The 24,244-nt window shown below is 40.0% G+C and overlaps 1 protein-coding gene across 2 annotated transcripts in view; it reads left to right on the top strand.

The window, feature by feature from the left end:
- The window catches only part of Cdkl5 (cyclin dependent kinase like 5), a 193,629-nt gene extending 170,743 nt beyond the window's left edge, over window positions 1–22,886 (top strand). Inside the window, exons 13-19 of one of the 2 annotated variants that reach the window (XM_075958717.1) lie at window positions 1,053–1,154; window positions 1,424–1,529; window positions 6,967–7,090; window positions 13,562–13,661; window positions 17,437–17,559; window positions 18,773–18,892; window positions 21,678–22,070. In XM_075958717.1, coding sequence (XP_075814832.1) covers window positions 1,053–1,154; window positions 1,424–1,529; window positions 6,967–7,090; window positions 13,562–13,661; window positions 17,437–17,559; window positions 18,773–18,892; window positions 21,678–22,064 — 1,062 coding nt within the window. In that variant the 3' untranslated portion in view covers window positions 22,065–22,070. Of the gene's footprint in view, window positions 1–1,052; window positions 1,155–1,423; window positions 1,530–6,966; window positions 7,091–13,561; window positions 13,662–17,436; window positions 17,560–18,772; window positions 18,893–21,677 lie in introns of both variants that reach the window. The other variant, XM_075958718.1, reaches the window with a different exon arrangement.
- The last annotated feature ends 1,358 nt before the right edge of the window (window positions 22,887–24,244 follow it).

Here is a 24,244-nt window from a genome sequence, read left to right as displayed (position 1 = left end):
TCAAAAGCAAGAGGACCCTCACTGAGTTTAGTTTAAAAGTAAATAACTCATTCCCTTAAAAAAAAATCTTTCTCTGGGCCTTTGTCAACAGTACAGGTGGCAAAGTAGAAAGAAGAAAGGCTGCTGTACCAAATGAATTTCTTTCCATAATTCTCTAAATATGGTGGTGGGAAGGAAGGGGGAGAAATACCAATCTTATTTCAGTTTTTAACTTAAAATATTTTTATGTACATCATCTAGACTTGAGATACTTTTTGTGCATAATATATAGATGCCAAATGCATCTAACTCCTTCTAATTGTGTCCCTTAATCCTCCCACCCCAGGGTGGAAAATGTGCTGTATTTTCTTTCCCCTTGGGCACTGTTAAGGACCTGCTGCTGTGCTGGGGTTGTGACTCACCTACTTGAGAGGGCTGTAGCTAGTGGGAGCATCTCTAGAGATAGGCACCATCATGATCCTTCCTAAGAAATGCATTGAACAGGTGAGCTGATGTCCTGGAGACGACGAAGGAGCAGGAAGCACCGTAGACTGTGGGAATTAGGGACTCTTAAGATAAAAATCATTACGGGGGATTATTCTTTTCCTTTTTTGCATTCACAAAGCATTTCCTTTTGTCTGCATCTACTGTGTTAGTCTCCTAGGAAAATAGATTTGCCTCTGCATCTTCCCTTTTAGAGAACTCTGTCTAAAATCTATAAAAGCAATTTTAGAGTGACTGATAGAATCTCTAAGCATAATGCTGCTTAGAGCTGTAACTGTCTAGATAGAAAGGTGATTTCTCTTGTTGTTTTAAATAATTAATTGAACTATTTTCAAACTAATGGATTCCTTACTTGCCTTAACTTTAATGAGAATCTCCCTTTCTATCTGTTGGCCTTATTTTACATTCATCAGGTACTTTACTATTTTATGGGATGAGTTATGTTGAAGCCACCCCATGATCTTTATTTTAGCTGGTTAAGGTCCTCACTATATTAAATGATGACCATGATGAGTTTTCATCCCTAGGAGTAGGAAGTTTCTAGAAATCTCCTTCTATTTGCCTTGCAGCCTGGAGAACAGCTCCCTCCAGAAATGACTGTGACGAGACCTTCTGTTAAAGAGTCCTCCAGAGAAGGCACCACTTCATTCCACGCCCGTCAGAAGTCTGAGGTCTGAACTCTAGAGTTGCTACATCTTAGAATGTTCTAGAAGGGCCATTTGCTCAGCAGCATGACAGCCTAGCTTTGAAACTTTATCTGTACCCAATTTCCCATAAATAAGTTGAATTGACTTAGAAAGTAAGTAGTTTTCCCCATGCCACAAGCCCAAGTTTTCCTTTAAAATGATCATAAAAAAATATTAGACACTGGTTAGACTGCTCCAAGCAGCACCATCATCAAGCCATGGTTTAACTTTTATAACCTTGTTTCCTCCCTCAGGGTGGAGTGTACCATGACCCCCACTCTGATGATGGCGCGGCTCCCAAAGAAAATCGGCATCTGTACAATGATCCTGTCCCAAGGAGAGTTGGTAGCTTCTATAGAGGTAAGCCACCCCCACCATATTTACTAGAATCTTCCTCTATCTTCTGCTGAATACACCCGTTTCCTTGTCCACCACTGTATTTTCATTGCCCCAGTGGACTTCATGTATTCTTAGTATTCATAGTATTCTTGTTTTGTTTTATTTGTTTGTCTGTTTCTCTGTGTCAGTCCTGGCTGTCCTGGAACTCACTTTTTGGGAACTCACTTCCAGGCTGGCCTTGAACTCATAGAGATCCACCCACCTCTACCTCCCCAGTGCTGGGGATTAAAGGCTAAAGGTGTGAGCCACCACCGCCACCCAGCCAGACCAACAGCAATCTTGCCTATGTTGCCACCATCTAACCAGATCTCTTTGTTACTGGTCTTACCATCTTCATTCAGTCCCTTGTCTCTTCTGTCTGAGCCCCTGACTAGTCTCTGTCTCCATGCAGCCATTCAAACAGTTCTCAGAATGATCCTTCTGAGAAGATATTGACCAGACCAATTCATTCATGTGACATTTACCCATGTCCCTTTGTGCCCAGCACAATTTGGCCACCCATCTGCATAGTGTGGCTACATGTAGATGATAGTGATGAATACAGCTCAGCACTAAAGCTCTAAACTTACACAATACAGGAGAATTTTTTAAATTACATGTATTTATTTTGTGACTGGGGGCACTTATGCCATGGTATAACTGTGGAGGTCAGAGGTCAGAGGACAACTTGTAGAACTCAGGTTTTTTTTCACCATGTAGGTCCTGGGATCAATCTCAGGCTACTACTTTGTAGACCTGGATTAGCCTAGAACTATATATGTAGACCAGACTGGCTTTACACTCAAAGAGATGTGCTTGTCTCTGCTCCTGAATGTTGCGTGTAAAGGTGTATGCCAACATATACCCAGTTTGAAATCTTTAAAAATAATTTGATGGTGCATTTCTAGAGTGTAAATTTTATAGACAACAATGTGATAGTGTAAATTTTATAGATGACAATGTGATACTGTAATGCCAGAAATTTGAACATGCCTAGAACATGTTAGTAGATAAAACAGAGAAAAATTATCTACCCTCATTCTCACTTTTATAAAAGAAATCACCAGTAAGTGTAATAATTCTATAGAGCAGTCAGATAATGGCAGTACAGGAGAAAGAAATAGATCAGGCACCCCTTGCCCTCACTACCCCAAATCTGTGTCCCAATACCTTAGCTTCTATTGATAGCAAAGTAAAATCTCAATTTCCGGAGATGACATTCCAGGCGGTTTATGGTCACATCCTTGTTGTCCCCTCTAGCTGCCACCCATCTACCTCCACACACAAGTTCCCAGTCACACCTGGATTTCTCATGCCCTGAAACACACTACTGTCTTACTGGAGCCAGTTGTTCTTTCTAGTTTCTTTAAGATCCCTTCCACTGTGACAGGCTTCCCTGTCCCTACTCCAGAAGTATTTCTTCTCTGTTCAACCATGGCCCCTTGTCTATGTCTGCGATACAATGCAAACCACATCGTACTTGTTTTCTGTGTTTCTCTGCAAGATTTTGAACCTCTCGAATATTCTGGACTCTCAAGGTGGGGTTGGGAATCAGTGATTGAGTGCTTGCCTAGTGTGTGTGAAGCCCTGGGTTTGATCCCCAGATGGAGGGGAGCAGGAAAGGAAAGCCGGAGGCATGGACTACCTTACACAGTTTCATAAATATTTATTAATTGATTTAAAGAACAGAATTTAAGAATATTTACATAGCTTTAAAACTATACTTTGTTGTTGAACAGATGGCTAAGACATGTTTTCGAGGTGCTGTGTATTTAGGAGACAGTTAATAGAAAAAGGCAACCCCTTTGGGGTGTAACCATGTGATGATAATGTAGTAAATATTTGAGAATCCCGATGCCTTGGTGGAGAAATGGACAGGAGGCTCAGCTGTTCAAAGCCTGCAAGACTCACCACAGCTTTGACTTTTAAGTCTACATTCCCTGACTTCCTGCTCCTTCTGTTGTTTTATATAAAGAGCTGGGGAAGTTCAGAAATTAGGGTCAGGGGACACAGACAGTTGTTTGGTTATTAAAATTAGGAATCTGAGCTGAATGAATACACAGAAGTGTTACTCGGGAATACATGTGTATTGAATGATTGGGCTACTATGGTCCCTCCCATCTCTACCTTTGGAAAAGCACAAGGCATCAAATATGCTTCTTAATGACTGCCCTATTCCATGACGACTTTATACTCTTATAAGGCTAAACTTTTAATTCAGATTAAAGTTAATTAAAAAAATTTTGTCTTGTAAGAATATCTTCAGTGTAAATTTTTTTCTTATAAAATGTCCCATACTTTGTTGTTTCTACAGATGATTAGAGAAAATAGCCTTCTTTGTGGGCGAGGGTCTAACAATGTAGACCAGGTTGGCCTCTAGCTGACTTCTCTCTCTATGTTTCAAGTGCTGGAATTATAGGTGTGTGCTATCATGCCCAGTACAGGAAATACTTTAAAATAAAATGGAAATAGAGTTTTGAATCAATGAATTAGACTTTGACTTCTGGAAAATACTATTTTGGTTATAAAGGGATTGAATTGGTTAATATGGGGAAAACACCTCCTTTATTTCTCTTGTAATCTACTTGGAGATTTAGCAAATAGAACATTTTAATTTGTAGAAGTTCAGAAATAGAAGGGAAAGTTTCAACTAAATGAAACACCTGGAAACACCTGTTATTTCAATGATACTGGGAAGTCCTAGAGAAAAATAGTAGTTCAAAAAATGACAGATATTTCCAGATCTATCTAGACAGATGTTTCTAGAATAGATTCATTCTTTCTTATCCAGAGGTAAATGAAATGGTGTCACTTTTGTTGTTTTAATTTTAAATTTTGAGATTATAATTACATTTCTCCCTTCTCTTTCCTCCTTCCAATTCCTCCCATATGTTCCACCTTGTTCTCATTCAAGTTTATGATCTTTTTTCCACTAATTTTATTGTCTGCATATATGTATGTATATATACACATATATTCATAAATGAAACCTGCTCAGTCTGTATAATGTTGCTTGTACATATGTTTTCATACAACTGACCTTTTGGCACCTCTCTTGCTCCTAGCTTTTCTCAGTTGCCTATAGTTCTTTGTGTAAGGTTGAGTCCTCCTGGACTTTTTCTTGTCCACTTTGTTATGTCCTTTGATGTTGTCATTGCTCAACTCATGTTTGGGCACATTGGTGAGACTTTAGGGGTATAGCTTCATATGTTCCTAGGAACCAGCAAATTTCCTAATTCTATGCCTTTTAAAATCTCACTCTCTCTTCCACAGTATTTCCAAAGCATCGGGTTCAGGAGTATATTATAGATATAGTCATTAAGATCACACTTCACAACTCTGTATTTTGATTTTTGGTTGTGGTTTTCTTAGTGGTCTCCATCTATTGCAAAGAGAAGTTTCTTTGATAAGGGGTAAAGACCGCACTGATCTATGGTTATAAAAACAAATGTTTATAGATTGTTGTTAGGGGTTGTAATGATTTAGTAAATAATCTCCAATAACCATGGCTTCACTAGCACTGAGTAGTTAGCTAGAAATTTTAGTGTCAGCTATGGTTTCCCTCTTGTTGAGTCATTCTTCAGTGTAACTAGAGAGCTGTTGGTTACTGGCAAGGTATCCATACCACTATGCATCCTTGGGGTTATTGTGCCATGCTGGTTGTTGATGTGGTTCATAGGCATAGCTGGGTAACTATCGTAGGATTTTATTACTGTGTAGAGACACCATGACCACAGCAACTTTCATAAAGGAAAACATTTAATTGGAGCTTGTTTACAGTTCGGAGGTTTAGTCCATTGTCATCATGGTGTGAAGCATGGTAGCATGAGAGTTCTACATTCAGATCTGTAGGCAGCAGGAATAGAGAAAAATGGGCCTGGTTTGAGCATCTAAAAACTTCAAAGTCCATTACCCAGTGACATACTTCCTCCAACAAAGCCATACCTAACTCCAAGGCCTCACCTCCTAATAGTATCACTTCCTGGAGACCAAGCATTCAAATTTATGAGCCATTCTTATTCAAACCACTACAGTAGGGCTGTTAGTGTTTCTCGCCTTTGGAAACTTGGATGACACCTTCTGGTACCATGAAAGCTAGTCATCAGGGAGGGGGCATTTAGGTCATCTCCAGCTCGCAGATCTCTGCGCTCTAGTCAGCAATCAGGAAATTAAAATGAAATCATTGTCAAGATAGGGGATTGGGGAGCAGTAGAGAAGGGAATGACAGGATATAAGTGATCTTGATCAGGGAAATGGAAAAGGGAGCCTCTTTAAGGAGAGAGAGTTGAAATAAATATAGAAGAAGGTGAGTAAAATAACAGTAATAATGTCTGAAAAAGCAATAAGGAATCATACTATTTACCTAAAAAACTATAATACATGTATGTAATTCACCATATATATACACATATATATTGTTGTTGTTTTGAGACAACATCCCATATTGTAGCCCAGTCAAGATGGCCTAGCACTCAGTGTAACCTAGTCTGGCCTTGAACTCATGTCAGTCCTCCTGCCTCAGCCTCGAGTACTGTAATTACATACAGCACTCCTTATTTGGTATCACTGATCTTGATATCCATTGTGCATATATTAATTTTGTGGTGAAATTTACAGAACAGCCAACTTTAGAAATTGACAAAAACATGGTTACTGCTCTCCCCAAAGCAAAAACTACTCAGTGTATTATAGTTTATATTTCTGTTCATTTTTACATGAAAATGTATAGAACATTAGTAGTTTTGTGAAAATGGCCAAATTTTCTTAAAATTAAAGATCTAAGCAGCACACCATTGCATTGTCATGGCTTAAACTGTAATTTGTGTGTCCCAGTACACATATTGTTAAGGATGATACTGGGTTAAGAATAGATTTTGCAGGCTGAGTAATGGTGGCACATGCATTTCCTTAATCCCTCACTCGGGAGGCAGAGACAGGTGGATCTCTGTGAGTTTGAGGCCAGTCTGGTCTACAGAGTGAGTTCCAAGACAGACAGGGCTAGACAAACAAACTCTGTCTCACAGAATAAAAAAAAAAAGAATAGATTTCTCATAGTTGGATCTGTAATAAGAAAGATTCAACTTCAAAGAATGTCAAAAACCATGGTGTGGGGTGGCTACAATAACCATACTTTAAATAATGTCTCATTTTTTTTAAATGTCCTCAAATGATCTGCAGTACATCAGCTGACAGCCCAGGTTTCTGTTTGGAAATCCTTATAACTGAGCCCTGCAGGTTACCATGTAAGGAGTTGAGGAGGGAAATGTGTCTGGACCACCGCCACCCTCAGGAAACAAGTTCTGGAAAGGCAGTTAAGGACTTTGACTTTGTTTGTGTGAAAGAAAATGCGGTGGAATAGCACTGGAACTACTGCGAGCAGGAAAGCACTTCAGTAACTTTTTTTTTCTTCTTTATTCAGTGCCCTCTCCACGACCAGACAATTCTTTCCATGAAAATAATGTGTCCACCCGAGTTTCTTCTTTGCCATCTGACAGCAGTTCTGGTACCAATCATTCAAAAAGACAACCAGGATTTGATCCATGGTGAGTGTTTTGGTTTGTTCTTACTCTTTTTGTACTAATTGTAGATTTGGGAATTCAAAGACATACAGGATAAACTTTTTAATGTTCTTCTTCCCACTAGGCCTTCCTTTGTTAAGAATAAGGAAAACATGATCTGTTGGGAGGGTTGTAATTTTTTTCAAGTTCAAAATTTCTATTAAATAGCATGTAAAAGAAAAGCCGTAATTATCAGATAGGTCTTTGATCATACTCCTCCTTTTATTGACAGTGAACTTGGTACTGTCAGTTTACATAGCTAGCTCTCTGTGTGCATTGTCTCAGTGGTCATAGTTGCCCTTTCTGAGGTAGGGGCTGGTCCCACTCCATACACACTGAAGCTTGAAAGTTACAGAACATACCTGGTGTTCAACACCTGTAACCTGGATCAGGGACACAGGGTACTAGCACTTCCTGCATAGAATGATGATAATAATTAAGTGATATAAAAATTTATGTGTATAAAAAAGGCACCTAAAACAGTGCCTGACACTGTAAGGGATCATTATGTTAGTAGTTATGGTTATTAGACTTAATGTCATCTAATCTTTCCATGGTTTGTTGGCTGTCTGGCTTCTAACTATGCTCATAAACGTCCATGCCTCTTTGTGAGTGGGTTTTGCTCCCTAGTGTGTAGAAAACATAAGCAAACAGGTATAGCTTTTGTTAGTTTTAAGGTGTGCCTTGGACAAGCACTGAGAATGGTATCTGAAGTGTCAGAACGCAGATGCACAGAGGGAGCTGGTTTTCCTTGGTTGTTGCATAATAAAGTGGTAGCAATCTAAAGCAGTATCAGTTAGAGACTAGCATAGTCCTTTAAAATTAGTCTAGTCAGATAAAAATTAAATGAAAGTATGGGCTGATGTGGCATGGTGGTATTGGCCTTCTCAGCCTGGGAAGCTGAGACAGGAGGACTGACAGTTTAAAGCTAGCCTGACCTATGTAGTGAGATTCTATCTCAATGCCCTCCCTCTCCAAAAAACGTGATCCAAAAGTAGGGTAGGCCTTGTTAGCAATGCGGTGTTTCTCGGTTCTGTGTGTGTATGTTTTAGGGGTTTGATTTTGTTTGGTTGTGGGGACTTGAATGCAGGGCCTAGTGTATGATAACCATGTCTGAATAGAACTTTAGCTGTGTATGTATGTGTGTGTGCATATATGTTGCACGAGGAGGGGTTCCTTTGTTTGTCCTGGCTGCCCGACTAGCTTACACCTGAAATAATCACAGAGAAACTGTATTCATTTAAACACTGCCTGACCCATTAGCTCTAACTTCTTATTGGCTAACTCTTACATATTAGTAACCCATCTGCATTAATGTGTATCACCATGTGACTGTGGCTTAGCAAGATTCTAACCAGTGTCCGTCTCAGGCAAGAGAACCATGGCATCTACCACTCTGCCCTTCTTCTCAGCATTCAGTTCTGTCTACTCTGCCTACCTAAGTTCTGTCCTATCAACTAGGCTAAGGCAGTTTCTTTATTCAACCAATGAAAGCAACACCTAAACAGAAGGACCTCCTACACCACATATATATGTGTATGTATATATATACATATGTGTGTGTGTGTGTGTGTGTGCGTATGGAATTGTTTTTGAAAAGAATCAGAAGTACAGTTGTGATGCTCATCTTTAGCTAAGATGTCATCAAGTCATCCTTACTCTAATATTACTATTCTATGGTTCAGTAAAGTTCCAGAACTCCCAGCTATGAAGTGGCTCTACACTCCTCCTGATAATGTTTCTATGGCTTGTCTCCTTCATGCATCACATCTACCATGATCAAATCTTTAATTAAGCTTGACTCATCTTAATTTTTTTCTTAACCAAGATCTCTTTGGTTTGCCATATTCTTTATATCTTAGAGAACTATGCCGTTGATAACACAAACATGAAAGACTTATTAGAAAAACATGGTAAAATTCTGTTCTTAAATTATCACAGAGAAACATGGTAAAATTCTGTTCTTAAATTATCACATAACCTCAGGCCAGTCTGTTTCCATGATGGTACTGCTTTAAATTTCTTCTGGGAAGAGAATATTTGTACAGCGTACATATGTTCTGCAATGGAAAGATCAAGGTACTATGTCATACTTAAAAGCAATAAATAGATATTGTAGTTTAACACCCAGAGCTGTTATTCTGGTCATCTCAGTTGTCTTGAACCCACTTAAGAAATGGGAGATAAGCCAAAATATCTCAGAACAAGAAAAATAGACTTAACACAGCCAGATGCATCATCTTTACTAATAGGATGCCACTTCAGTCCTCACTTGGAAGCTATTTATTCCTCCTTCTGCCCAGTTTTAGCCGCTAGTGCCGAGGTCGTTAGGATGAGATGTGGTTCTAGCTAACAACACAGCGTGCAGAAAGGAGAGGGATCACAAGCCATAGCTACGGGGCAAAAGTGGGTGCGTTTTCTTATTTCACAGACCTGCAGAAATGCTGTGCATCTTAGGTATCCATTTAGAGTACATGCTTATAAAATGAATGTCATTGACTTTACTATAAATAAATAATAAGTATGTGAACAGGTTAGAAAAACTGCCATCAAAATGGGGCTAAAAATTGGTACTTTAACTAAGTTCATTCGAAGTCCTACTAGTGCAGAACTGTGAAGCTCACTTGAATGACAGGCTTTGTTTTACAGGGTTACGGCTATCTTGTGTCCTTTATAGCTTGTCAGTCTATCTTAGATTTTTCTCGTAGACTCTTTCACTGACTTTCTTGTGTCACACAAGAGCAATGCCTCCCCACTTCCACTCACTCTCCATGCTGCTCCAGAGGGATTATACTAAAGTCCAAAGACCCTACTGTCTCATCCCCTCCGCTCTGCACCCTGAGTCTGGGAGCAGTTTGAGTGAGAGGTCAGCTCCTTGATTGATTTCTGTCTCTGTTACCTAATAAGTGCTCAGTAAATGGTGATGAACTCTAAGTCAGTCTTGGTTTCAATTCCTTCATTCCTTGATTACAATGATTCTTTGAACAGCTCTCATTCATCTTGACTCCCTTAATGAGACTAGTTCTTGGGCTCGATGACATATGAGTCACAGTTTTGTGTAAGCCCCTACCTGGCCATCCTTTGGCGTGTGTCCTCCCTCAACCCCATAGCCATACTGTTTTGATCAGAGCTGCTCTCCAAGGGATGAGCTCAGTCACTGAATCTATAATTCTTCTCGAAGCTTCCCTCTCTGAAATTCATGTGACCCCCAAAGCTGCCCACTGTACTGGGAAGTTATAGGGGCCACAAATCCAGATAGGGCAATGGTTGCCATACTCTCGACTAGTTGGCGCAGTGCTGCTTGTTCAAGGCTCCTTCCTTTGTGCACACACAGCTTCCCACGTGCCTGTTTTCCATAGCTGCTCTCTCATCCCTGCTCTTCCTCTCTCAGGCTTTTCTCTTTGGGTTTTCTGTGTATGTTTCTGTGTCGTTCTGTATTGTGTTTTTTTTGTGTCTCCCCTTCTATGCTCAGGCTCAGTTTCTTCTGTCTGTTGTGATGCAAACATACTCAGGCTCCAATCCTACCTTTTTTGTTTTGTTTTGTTTTTCAAGACAAGGTTTCTCTGTAGTCTTGGAGCCTGTCCTGGAACTAGCTCTTGTAGACCATGCTGGCCTCAAACTCACAGAGATCCGCCCGCCTCTACCTCCCGAGTGCTGGGATTAAAGGCGTGTGCCACCACCACCCAGTTCAATCCTAGCTTTTGTCTTGGGTGATTTATTTCCCTTTTTCTTTTGACCCCCGAGAAGCTTTCCCTGCCTAGATTTCAGCCCTACCACCTGCTCTGCTTCAGCTTGAAATAATTAGCTCATCATTCCTCCTGCCCCGCCCAGACCGTAGTTTATCCAGTGCTTAAAGACCCTGGGGAGGGTCTTCTATTCTGTTTCCCAGAACCAACTCTGGGTGCCAAAGTGCAAATTCTGTTTTCCTGCCCCCTTCCTCTTCTCATCCTCACTTCTCCAGCCACTCACTTGCATATTATTCTCTGCTTCCTCCTGGCTAGACTTTTGTCTCCCCAGGCAGAATTCTGCTTCCTCCTAAGAGTGGCATCTCCAGCCTTCTTTTCTGTTAGCACTAAAATTCTGCCCTAATGCCAGTTTGCCCTCCTGAGATTGCATTCATGAAGAGAGTATTTTCCCCAGCCATCCCGCAACTGCATCTATAGAACCTGTAACTTTCCACCATCCCATCCACACCCATGCAACCACATCTAAACCTCCTGCCTTTCAAAATGATAAATGCCCTGTTCTGCGTTCCCAAAGTAGTTAGAGTCTTGCTGGATTAAATCACAGAACTTGTGCTTCAGAACTTGGAATTTATTAAGTGGCGCTTACAGTCGCAAGTTCTAGTGGATTTCAAGAACACCTGGGGTGCTGCTGGGTGCCCGGACTCCAGGTGTGTGCCATCATGTCTGGTTTTTGTGATTCTGGGGTCAAACACAGGGCATGCTAGGTGCACATTCCACCAACTGAGCAATGTCAGCACCAATTGAGCTATATTCCCAACCCTAAAATAGTCTGTGCTGTGTAACACTTTGTTGATGACCTATAGTATGTATTTGTTCTCAGAAATTAAAAAGATGTTCAATAATTTTATTACATAGATAGAGCTTTTTAAGAATTGGGGGGGTCTTTTTTGAGAAGGGGGAACCTCGCTTTGTTACCCACTGTTCTCAAGCACATGCGCTAAGGTAATCCTCCCACCTTAGTCATAATTAGGAATACAAGCATATGCCATGAGGCCGAGCCTATTTTTGTTCCCCAGCGCTTGCAATGGAACCCAGGGCTCTGTGAATGTAGTATATGCGCTGTTCTACTGAGCCACAGCTCCAGCCAAGATTGCTATCGTAATTTCTCCCTGCTTTTTCAAAAGTGCATTTAGGGATTGGAGGGATGGCTCAGGAGTTAAGAGCACTCATTGTTCCTGTAAAGGATCCAGGTTTAGTTCAAATGGTGTCTCACAACCATCCACAACCCCAGTTCCAGGGAACCTTATACCCTCTTCTCACCTCCGTGGGCTCCAGGCATAGAAATAATACGCATACATACACACAGAATAAACACTCAAGCACGTAAAATAAATACATCTTTAAAAATTAAATAAATAATATTGAAAGTGTGCGTGAATAGCTTATATTATAATGTAGTTGGACTTATCTGATGTAGAAAGCTTGAAATCATTATATTTTTGCTTAATGTTGTAGTTTAAATATTCTTTCATGTCAGTGAATATTCTTTGAAGATGTGATTTATTTTTAATAGCTTCATTGTGCTTTCTGCCATGCAACCAGTAATGGTTAATTTAGAAGTTTTCTGGCTTACATATTTTAATAAAATAAGCTGGATGCTGCTTTGCTCATATTCTCTTAGACATTAGAATCACTTCATCACTGTTAGGTACTCTGAAACCATGAATAGAAATTAACTGTCACTTTTAAGAATTCTCCCACTCTTTCAGGGAATATGTAAATATGCGAGATTTTGTAAAAGAATAATACCAGTCGAGTTGCTTTTTAAAGAGCATAAGCCAAAAGTCAGGATGTTCTCTGTGCCCCCCCCCACAAGCCACTGCCCCTCTTTTTCTCCTTTTTTTTTCCCTCCCCTTTTGGGATTTTTTTTTTTGAAAAGTGAGTTTTTGTTCCAGGGTCAGTCTTGGCAGAGAGCCTGGCTGGCCTTTAGCTCACTTGCTCTGTGTCAGTCTCCTGAGTGCTGGGGTGACAGGCATATGCCACTACACCTGCCTTCTTTCCTATTTTGAGTGTCTTCTATTTTTATTAGAACACCTAGGTGTTATTGGTGGTATCAACCTTAACATCAACATTTTCAGGTAGAAGGGCTCCCCACCTTTGATATACTGTGTTAGAGCATTCATTGTGCCTACATTTTTCCCTTGAGTACTTTTTTTTTATTTAGGTGTAATAGATTAAAGGTTTAATAAATAAATAGGAATTTTCCAGTTCAGGGCAAATTTTACTTCTGTTTATAATGTTTCTATAGCAGCATTGATTTTTTTTTATGTTTAGTAACTTGGCAAGCTACTAATAATAAACTTGTTGAGCTTGTTTTTGAAAGGTAAATAGAAAATTGAAGGTATTGGAAATGTTTCTGTTCTTTCCCTTGGAGGGTTACAGAGAAGGCATCCTCTAAGCCGTGCATTTCCAGACTCTCTAATTCAGAAACTTCCAGCAGCAGGAAAATGGTCCCACGGTGCAGTTCCAGATCATTTGTAATAGCGCTCAAATTGCTAGTGTGATCAAGCCTGTGCCAAAGAACAGCCTTTCCCCATGCTGATTAGATTCAGTTCCTCCTGTGCATTTTAAGGACCTTTACCTGTGGGCTCCATTTTTCATGGCTGATTGAATCTGGTATCACACATTTTCAGCCGTTATTATGTTTGTCACACATTGGCAAGAGAATGTGATTTAGAGATCTATATGATAAAAATGTCTTCTCATTTAGGAAAAGCCCTGAAAATATTAGTCATTCTGACCAGCTCAAAGAAAAGGAGAAGCAAGGTTTTTTCAGGTCAATGAAAAAGAAAAAGAAGAAATCTCAAACAGTAAGTACATGACTATTTTCCATATATGACATGGATTTCTGTATTTTTTCTGTGGAGATATTGTACCCTCTACATGGAACAATCCGACTTCATTTCTGAATGTGACTGTGTTATAGATACCTCTTTCGGAAGTCCTACACTACTGTCCTCTCCTAAAGCCTTTTCTAGATTCGGCAGAATCTCCAGGAGTAGAAAAAACTTAATTGGGATGAGAAAATGCTTCCAAAATTATGGAGACATGGGATTTGTTTTTCTCTGGGAGCATAAAGATTTGTAAAAACCTAGGAAATGATTTTGAGTTTACATTGAAATTGTGAAATTCACAAATAGCCATCATCCCTTATCCTTTCCCAGATTGTGGACTATCTGGTCATAGAGATGCAATTTCAGGGCTTGCTTTAGTAAGAGAAGGTGTTGCACTTCTGAGGGCCCTGGGAGACAGGCTGCACCTGAGATCCCGAGGAGCGTCTGAACAATGGGCCAGCTGTACTGCCCTGTACTCCTCAGTGTTTGGGAGCACATGAGTGAAATTTCTAAGACAGCTGGTGACAAGAGAAAGTGGGGGAGGGGGAAACAAGCCTCCAGGAGAACAGTAGGAGCAGTTCACTCAAAAGAAGCCTGCTTCTCTTCATTTTATGATACCCTCACAACCAAGTGACATTGAGTTAGCCATGTTCAATGATTTGGATTTGGGTCTTAGCTTTACTTCACACAAGATTTACTCTCATTCTGTGAAAGAAGAAAATTGCCTAATCAGAATGGCCTGTTCACATAGGCTTCATTGACTTTTGCCTATGATAAACTAAATGCTTCTGAGTCCCTTCAAGCCATCATCAAAATGAGAAGTGATAGCTTAGTGCTAACTAACAATGTCTTCTTTACTTAATAGTAGAAAAGTATGTAACTCATACTAAGGATATTTGTCTCAGAGATGTTTGAAAGATGTTAAAAGTGGCTTTTTGTTTGAGACCTTTCTGAGCTGCCAAATGGGTTCTAGGACTCAAACCTAGGTCCTCTGGAAGAGCAGCCAAGTCCTCTTAAAAGCCAAGCCATCTGTCGATCCTAAATATTTTTAGGGCCCCTTAAAATCTAGACCTTTGTAAAGCATTCTTTCACTTGCTTATTAAATGTCAGTATTTTATTCGAAATAAATGACTTCAAGCCAGGAGCAGGCTTGGGGCATGGTATTGCAAACCTTTAATCCTATCGCTCAGGAGGCATAAGCAGGCAGATCTCTTGAGAGTTTGTGACCAGCCTGGCCTGCATAGTGAGTTTCAGGGTAGCCAGAGCTGCATAGTAAAACCGTTCAAACTGCCACCACCAACAGCAACAAAAGATTTCATTATGGAAAAAAAAATATGAAAAAAGAAAAATCATTCTTAATCTTGCTCAAATCTACCATAAATAATAAGAGGATTTTAGTATTTTCCTATAGCTTTTTAGCCTGTGCATACAATTTTAGTGTGTATGTGTATGTATGTGTGTTACCTCTTTGTTTTAATGGTTACATGGTATTTTTAAAATGTTCATGGGGGTGGAAAAGGGTACCTGTGTCTCTTTACTGAAACTTGCCTAGATTGAAATGTCAAATTAAAATGTCACTCAACTGCATTTGTTGCTGAAACTGGATGAAGAAATGAATAAATAGACTTGACTTTGCTTCGGGATGCTTAAAATGTTTTAACTGCTACAAATTTAAACTCTGTACATTGTCTATAGAACATGTTTTCTATCCTAAGTATTACCCTAAGACACTTTCTTCCTGGCCACTGGTCTAAATTTTGTGGGTTTTTGTCAACTATATGCCTACAGTCCGGTGATGTGATTAAGTTGTAGAAAATAATGAGAGAAGAATTGAGGCCGTCTTGTATATAAATTTAGGTTTTAATGCTTGTCTGCCTTAGACCAACATTAAACCTAAAGCCCTTGCCCTACTGTGGCTAAGCATAGTATATACATCTTGCCTAACTTGACTATTCAATATTGGTTCAATTTTAAATATTTAAATGGTTAGATAAGCTAGAATAATAGAAAAATTAGTATTCTCTTGCATCCTCTCCACTTAAACTTTTTATTAAATATTTATACTAACTGCAGAATAGCTTTCCACAGATCATAATGCCTTAAGTTTTCCAAACAAAAAGATTTTTATATTTCTCCATTTTAATTAAGAAAAAATGTAAGGGCTTTGGGTTCTAGAGTCAGATTTTCAAAGAGCAGTACACACAGAGTGCCAGACCTCAGGCACCGAGGCCTGGCATTGAATTCTGTCTGCTTCCTTTGAATGAGCATTCAAATGTAACTAAAGGGAACTTGTTCTTAGTTTCTAAAGTTTAGTAAAAAGAAACCTAAGTAGAGCAAACCAAAATATTGAAGTCATTGAAGCTTTTGCATAAGATTCTAAGAAATTGAAATCTGATGCCAGACGAACATGGTATCCTATGTTCATCCTAAATTTAGGTGTAGCCTACATCTAGTTTACTAGTGTAGGCGCTGAGCCAGGCAAGTGGTGACCTGTCCAAAGTCACACAGTGAGTTGTAAGGACTAAAACTGGGTTCCCCTGTGAACGGCCTCTGAGAGCTCACTGCTGGCCTTCTTAGCAGTCCAAGTTAACTCCTAGGCAGGGTTTCTGTTATTAAAGCCGGAAAACTCAGATATTTACACAAATGCCTTCATACACACACCAATAAAAAGACAACCCTACTGCATTTCTATATATTTTTGTTATCTGACCATCAAGGCATGAAAAAGAGAGAAAAGAGGTGCCAAAAATAATTCTGTGTTGTAAAGGTGCCTCCTATGACTCAAGCAAGTCTGGAAACTGCCTTGGGGAATCTGGCTTCGGATGTATAGCCATATATCCAGGGAGTTACATAAACCGTCAGAGCATATGGTGCCTTGGCCAACTTGGTAATTTGTATCTTCTTTAGTATCTCAACTTGAAATGATACGTCAATTTAAAGATTGAACTTTTAAAGGAATTTTGTGTGCGCGCATGATATGGGGGAGGAAGGTGCAGAGGAGCCACAGTATATAGATGTCAGAAGACAATTTTGTAGAGTTGGCTCTCTCCTTTGACCTTTTTGTGGGTTCTGGGAATCAAACTCAGGTTGCCAAGTGCCCCACTAATCCTCCTTACTAGCCCTGAAGATTAAACTGTTGTTACTTTCTTGAAAACCAGAATTCAGAATTGTGCCAGATGTTTTAAATGAGGTGTATATTTCTAACAGTGTAGAAATAGGGCTACTCAATTAACCTTAGTATCCCACACAGTGGGAATCCTCTTCCAAATGATATTTAGTCAAGATAATTGACTAAGAAATTCAAAATGACTTAAAATATATATTCTTTTGTAATAAACAAGCCATATGGTAGAATCTTTTAGTTCCTGAAGTCCTAACAATTAGGAAATGACTGAAGTTCATCAGTAATTCATTACACACAATTCTTCATAATAATTTGTGATAATAAATACATTCTTAAGTAAACATAATGTAAGCAGATGCCTAAAGGTCTCTAGGCATTCCTGGGCTATTGTTCATAATCATGGTATAGGCTCTGAAATATTTTGTACTTGCCTAAACTTACGTTATTGTTTCCAGTCAAAAAGTAACAGATAATCTCTCTAGATGCCTAGCTCAGACAGTCTCTCCATGAGCGTTACTATTTAATCATTTGAGGACTACCAAGGCCTAGTAGTTTCAATTAAAGCACCTATTTATTTTACCTATTTTTTTCTTTTTGCAATTAGCTCATTTGTATCTTATATTACAGACAGACTCCACCAACGGGGAGAATCCAAGCATCAAGAAATCCCTCTTTCCTCTTTTTAATTCAAAGAATCATTTAAAGCATAGTTCTTCTTTGAAAAAGCTTCCTGTAGTCACTCCACCCATGGTACCCGTTTTTACGTATCGTAGCCCTGAAACTCCTCCAGTAAACTTGTTTTACTGACGACAACAGCATGTCTTCTTTTCATGGGGTCATATTCTCTTTGTGCTAGTTAAGTGCCTGAGCCAGTTCCATAAATTCACTGGGATATATGGATGTATATAATACATATATTCTATATGTATATATTATATCTATATCTAGTCTGGGTTTTCTGCATCCATTAAAGATGTTGAAGCATTAAGCCTACTAAACAAACTAGTAAGGCTGGTTTGGATGCCCTGATTAGCCAGTTGTTAGCAGACAGCATTCATGAAGTCCTTTAATTCCTGTAAAGAATCTGATTAACACTTACAGTCACCAAATGTCTTTGCCCTTGGCTCACCACATGGACTTTGTTACCATTTGGTTGGCAGTTTGTCTCTTTGAAACCAAGTCTGAACTGACCAAATTGATTGAGCTAGCAGGCTCCATGAAAAAAGCAGCTTGTACTAGTTGATAACTCGCTCTTTCCTTACCTGCCTCTAGCTTTTGCTGGTCACTAGGTGTAGAGCCATGGCTTTTGCTTGGCATTTGGCACAGCTCTCCTTTGTCCATCAAAGTCATTGAATAGAACAATTGCGCTCATTTGAAATTTGTGGCATAAATTTCTAGCAGTTCCTAAGTGTCCAAGGCCAGACCTAGATTTACTGGGCAGTTTGGGACTATGATTCAAACCATACCTCCCCACTTCTCTCCCCTCGCAAGCCCCCCTAGACTTCTTTGGCAACATCAAATACAGAGTTTGCATCATATTCCCAGCATGAAATTTTTTTTATTGAACTGGTTCATAACCTAACTGCAGTATGGGATGAGGATCCAACAGCAGTTCCTGGTCCAGTCCACTATAACTGCTCTCTCTTACAGCTACTGAAACTAACAGCATGGGAATGCTTTAAGGGTTAAGGTTTTAACCAGGCTGCATGACATCTGCCAATTTTTCCTAATGCAGGGAAAATTATTAAGAAGGCAGCAGGATTTAACTAGCACCACTTGCATCATGAACATTTGGAGAGTTTTGGTTTACTTACTGGGTCCTTTTGGGTTTTTTTTCTCCCTCTTTTGAATTTTGGTTCAGTTTAATTTACTTTTCAGTTTGGGTTACCTCTTGGGTGTGGTTGTATATCTTAATTAGGGTTATTGGGATGCTTGCTGCATCTTTCTCCATCTTTCCCTCTAGGTACCCAACAGTGATGGTCCCGATCTTCTGACTCTCCAGAAAGCCATTCATTCTTCTAGCACTGCAAGCAGCAGACCAAAGGAGTGGCGCCCTGAGAAGCTGGCAGATCTGCAGACCCAGGTGAGTCTGGCTCACCAATTTTCAGGCCACAGTGTGTCCTGGGATGGAAGAGCAATGAAGAAAAATTTTGAGCCTCCCCCAAACAGACCCTAACGAGTAGCCTTAATGGTTTCTGGAAGTCAGGATGAATCCTGCCATTGATTCTTTCCTCCACTGGAACAGAGCTAGCCTGTCTTTCATCTAACATGGAGAGCAGTGGGGCAATGTGGAGAGATGAAAAAGAAATAGTTCTTGCCCACATTCAGGCCACATCTCGGGAGAGAAAGATTCATAAAGATCTTAGTAAAAAGTACGGCATGCCATGAACTATTGAGGAAGATAAACCAAGGTTCTGAGAGGATTAAGGTTACCTTAAAGATGCTAGCATGTAAATTGGGCCATGAAAACCAGGCACTAGAAGCTTTCTTAAAATAACATTTTAACTTCTGAACTCCAAACTGGTTTTTATAAAGAGTCAAATTCTTATATTAGGAATTACATATTATACAGTAACACGGGGTTATAGTTCCCTGCCATAATGGAGAACTTGAAATTTTTTTGTCAGGTACCATCTGTTTTAAACATTTACGCTAATTGGAAATGTTTCAGTATTGGATCTCTTCAATTCACTATAATAGACATAGTGACCAAGTCTAGCATGTTTAGTTAACCAAATTGTTTGGGATTTAGAAGCAATGGCTCTTTTTATAGGCTTTGTGTTTTATTCTTTTGTTCTTAGGAAAACATTTTACCAGTTAAATGCAATTTGGCCTGCATTTTTCTGTGTCTCCCAAACTGTCCTGGAACTAACAAAACCTGGCTTTATGTCTTACCTACAAGATTATAGATCTGACTTGTTTCACTATAATCTGTTACTTGGAGCTATAAACAAGAGTTCTCTAAAACTACCATTCTCTTTGCCTGGCCATATATATTCTGTACCTAGAGCATAATCTATTCTGGGAGGTAAGGGAGCATAGAGAATCAAATTTCCTAATTTTTTGATTATTCAAACTAGGAACACAAAGATCTGAGGGCATGATGCTAAGGAGCCCTTTGCTGGTAACTTCACATCTCCAGCTGATGCTGAATTATTATGATTGCTTGCTAATTTTATAAAATTCACTAGGAAAGACTCGTTTCATCATTTTAATAAAAAAAGAAAAAGTAGTCAGAATGGTACCACCCAGTAGTCTCATCACTTGGGAGTTGGAAATAGGAGTGTGAACAGTTTGAGAGTATCCTGGGCTATGTACTATAGTGTGGTGTTTACCCTTTGGGCTTTTTGGAGGACCCACCACCCAGCTCCCAAATCAATCAATCACACACAGAGGCTTATTCTGCATTATGAATTCCTGGCCTTAGCTTGCCTTGTTTCCTGTCAGCTTTTCTTAACTTATCCCACCTATCTTTGGCTTCAGAGCTTTGATCTTTCTCTATTCCTGTCTACCTTTTCTTTCCCTCTTACTCCTTGTCTGGCTGTGTAGCTGGGTGGCTCGGTGACCGACTGACCCCTGAAGTGCTCCTCCTTCTCTCTTGTTCCCAGATCTCTTTTCTCCAGATCTCTCCTCAGATTTATCCTCTCCGCCTGCCAGCCCCACCTGTTTCTCTCTCCTGCCTCACTATTGGCCGTTCAGCTCTTTATTAGACCATCAGCTGTTTCAGACAGGCACAGAGTTAAACTTCACAGAGTTAAACAAATGCAAGATAAACAAAAGTGACACACCTCAAAATAACATTTCCCTACAATGTACAGAGATCTAGGCCAGCCTAGGCTACATAAAGGCTAGGAGCAGAGAGGATCAAGAGTTGGAGCCTCTGGCCAGCAGCCCTTCTGCACACAGGAAGTCCACTAAGCAGTCCTTCTGTGAGCAACTGAGATAAATGCTTTGTATTTTTAGTGCCCAAACTGTGGCCATTCCCACTTCAAAGATATGTAAATGAAAAAGTAAAAGTACAGTAGATTTACTGCATGAAGATTTAGTATCAAAAGAAAGCAAACATTATACAAATAAGAAGTGCTATACAGTTTTTAACTTGCTTCGTTGCTACTTAAAGCAATACATTTTCCCAGATTCTCTTTGCAGCTAAATATGGTTACATGCTCAAGTTCTACTGAGTTGTAGTAATTACTTTTCCCATTGCTGTGACAAAATACCTTCCCGGGTTGAAGGTACAATCCATCACAGTGGGGAAGGCACGGCAGCAGGTCACATTGTATCCACAGACAGGAAAAAGTCATGAGTGCCAGTGTCTTCTTTCTCCTTTTACTCAGTCCAGGACACCTGTCAGTGGGATAGTGCTGCCCACATTCAGGGTGGGCCTTCCCACCTCAATTCAATCTCTTTGGAAGCAGCCTCACAAACACACCCAGAGGTGGATTTCCACAGGGATTCTAAATCCATTTAGTTGACAATTAAGTTTGATCCTAAAACTGGTGAGATATAAATGGAAGACTTATTTGGGAAGTCTTCTGAAAAAGGAGAGAGGCACGCCTCTATCTCTTGTTGCTCCTTCTATCTGGGTAAGGACAGGATGTAGCCAGATCAAAGGAGCCCTGACTTTCAGGCACTACCTTTGAGTAGCTCTAGTTATTTTCTCTAGATTTCTAGGCCTTCATGTAAAGGCAGTGACTAAAATCTTGTTTCAGGGAACCCAGAGACCAGATAAAGCTGGATTCGCCCCTCCAACCATATCTTCTCCCTTCCTTCCTCTGTTTAGTTATCTTGCACCTGAACTCCACGTCCTCCCAGCTCCCTTGTCTACTCCAAATTAAATCTTGTGCTCACCTTAATCTTTCTTTCAGAGCCAACCACTCAAATCCCTTCGCAAGCTGTTGCATCTCTCGTCATCGACCAATCACCCGGCTTCTTCAGATCCTCGTTTCCAGCCCTTAACAGCTCAACAAACCAAAAATTCCTTCTCAGAAATTCGGATTCACCCCCTGAGCCAGGCCTCTGGTGGGAGCAGCAACATCCGGCAGGAGCCTACACCAAAGGGCAGGCCAGCCCTTCAGCTGCCAGGTCAGATGGATCCTGGATGGCACGTGTCCTCTGTGACCAGGAGTGCCACAGAGGGACCTTCCTATTCTGAACAACTGGGTGCCAAGGGTGGGCCAAATGGGCACCCTTATAACAGAACAAATCGCTCACGAATGCCAAATCTGAATGATTTAAAAGAGACAGCCTTGTAATTTATGCTGGGATGGGGGGTGGGGGGGGAGACATGCCAGTTGGGAGGGGAGGGTGCAGGGTGGGCCAGGGTAGTAAGCCAGTATTTTCAGCTTTATGAAGGTGTGTGCAATATTGTGTGTGAGGGGGGCCATCTGGCTCCTCTCAGCCACAAATGCTAGTCAGGGATCTTAGAGCCACGGGAGTTCCTTAGGGATCGCCACTCCCCACAGGTCTTGTGTGAGAATGGATAGAGTGTGCCATTGAGGAAGAAGAAATTCTTGCCAGTTTCTCCCCGTTACATTCCAGCTTTAGTGCAATCTCTGTTGAACTTGGGGAAGCCAGGGTATGTCCTGGCTGTTTGAGGGATAGAAAATTCATGTTGACCAATGCCCTTACCACATATTTTTTTCTGACTAGACTAAATGTGGAGTTTATTGTAATCTAGGAGTATCCCTTTGAAGGGTTAGCAGATGAACTGTATGTCTTAAATTGTTTTCTAAGCTTCCATATTTGATAGGATTTGTAACATTTATTTATAATTAATATTGTACTGTTGTAATCATACCTTTTATGTTTTACTGTAAAGTTATTTTGAGCTGTTTGGAACATTGTGAAGCACTGGGACAGCTACAGTAGTTTCTATAAAAACTAAACAGTAACATTTATATATTGCATCAGGAGTATTTTATTCTATATATAAATATATATGGTAAATAACTGTCTGTTTTATAAATATATTCATTTAAAAAAGTATCATTATGACACTATCTGCCATATTTTTATACATTTGTGATATGAAGTGAGCGTTATACTTATAATAAAGGGAGTTGAATTGTGGCTACATGTGACTGTAACAGAATGAGCTTTGCTCAACTTTTTGGCCCCAGCAGTAGCCTCTAGACATGATCCTTGGTAACAGACGAATGCAGCATCTCTCTGTAGACCCACCGGAGAAGAACGTTGGATAAGCCAGCAAGGATCCCAGCAAGCTTCACTTCTGTGCTTAGACTCGTGGCTCTCATTTGTCTCCGGAGACATTAACTTGCACACGAGAGGATAGGCAGAAGTGGTGTTCATGGGTCTTTGCGGAGAACGCGCTCTTCCACTTAGCGTTAGTGTTAGAGTGTAGACCAAAGATTTGCCAGTGAACATTCCTTGTTGTGAGGTTGTAAGAGGCAGCTGTCTGCGGATCGGATCTTGCAAACCAGCTCTATGCTCCTGAATGCTGTCCGCCCTCCTGGAGATTGTTGCCTCCAGGTGGGATATGAGCTACGTGTATGGCATTTCTTCTTCTAAATGCTTTGTTGTTGTTGTTGTTGCTCTTCTAATATATTTAAAAGGCTCCTGAAGCAATTCCAGATGTAGAGAAAATTACTACATTCTTTTTTTCCTTCCTGGGACTGTTTATAACAAGGTCATCATGTAACCTGTATATACATACACCCCATCCATCAGAACAGGACTTATCCTTCCCTCATTTGATCTCTTTCAACTCCCGAGTTAGTATAAAGTATCATCAAGGCCTGGGGCCAGCGTTATACCCACCTGTCTCTGGACCATCTTTGACAGAAATCAACACCTCAACACCATCATCTACCAATAGTCATAGAGTTTTGAAAGTAGTCTCTTAGCAATAAGACTTTTAGAGATCATTCCCATCCCTCAAAGAGGTAACTTTTCAGTATTTACTACTTGTTCCAGAATTCTGAGCGTGTCAGTCCCCAAATAAAGTCAGCTGTCACTGAAATATGCTGAGTTACTGTTAACCCTTCCCTGAGATTCTGAGAATCATAACACTAAAGATTATGACAATTATAAAGGTCTTAGATTCTTTGAAGCTTAAATTGTGTGCATATTTCATATTTATATAAATACTATAATGTGTATTGATTATATAAAGAGGTCATTTTAAGGTGCTTCTACTTAATTTTGATAAGTATAATAGGCACTGAAATGAAACTCAACTGGGTACTATCATAGAAACAATTTGATTCAATTTGCATGCTCTTTAGTTCTTTTCCTATCTCGTTTCTGTTGCCAGTTCAGTACTGTCTGGGTAGCTCTGTGGCTTTTCCCAGGCAACTCTTTGGTTATCCAAGTGAGGCAGACCCTCAGCAGTTTTTGCCTGGATATGGTAACACTAAAGAGGTGTATATTTAACTCTTCTTTTTCATACTAAATCCCTGTACCTTGTACACCC

This window comes from Microtus pennsylvanicus, chromosome X, assembly GCF_037038515.1.
Source record: "Microtus pennsylvanicus isolate mMicPen1 chromosome X, mMicPen1.hap1, whole genome shotgun sequence".
Classification (NCBI taxonomy): domain Eukaryota; kingdom Metazoa; phylum Chordata; class Mammalia; order Rodentia; family Cricetidae; genus Microtus; species Microtus pennsylvanicus.
The sequence above is the reverse complement of the archived record's forward strand: the minus strand, read 5'-3'. Positions and strand labels throughout refer to the sequence as shown.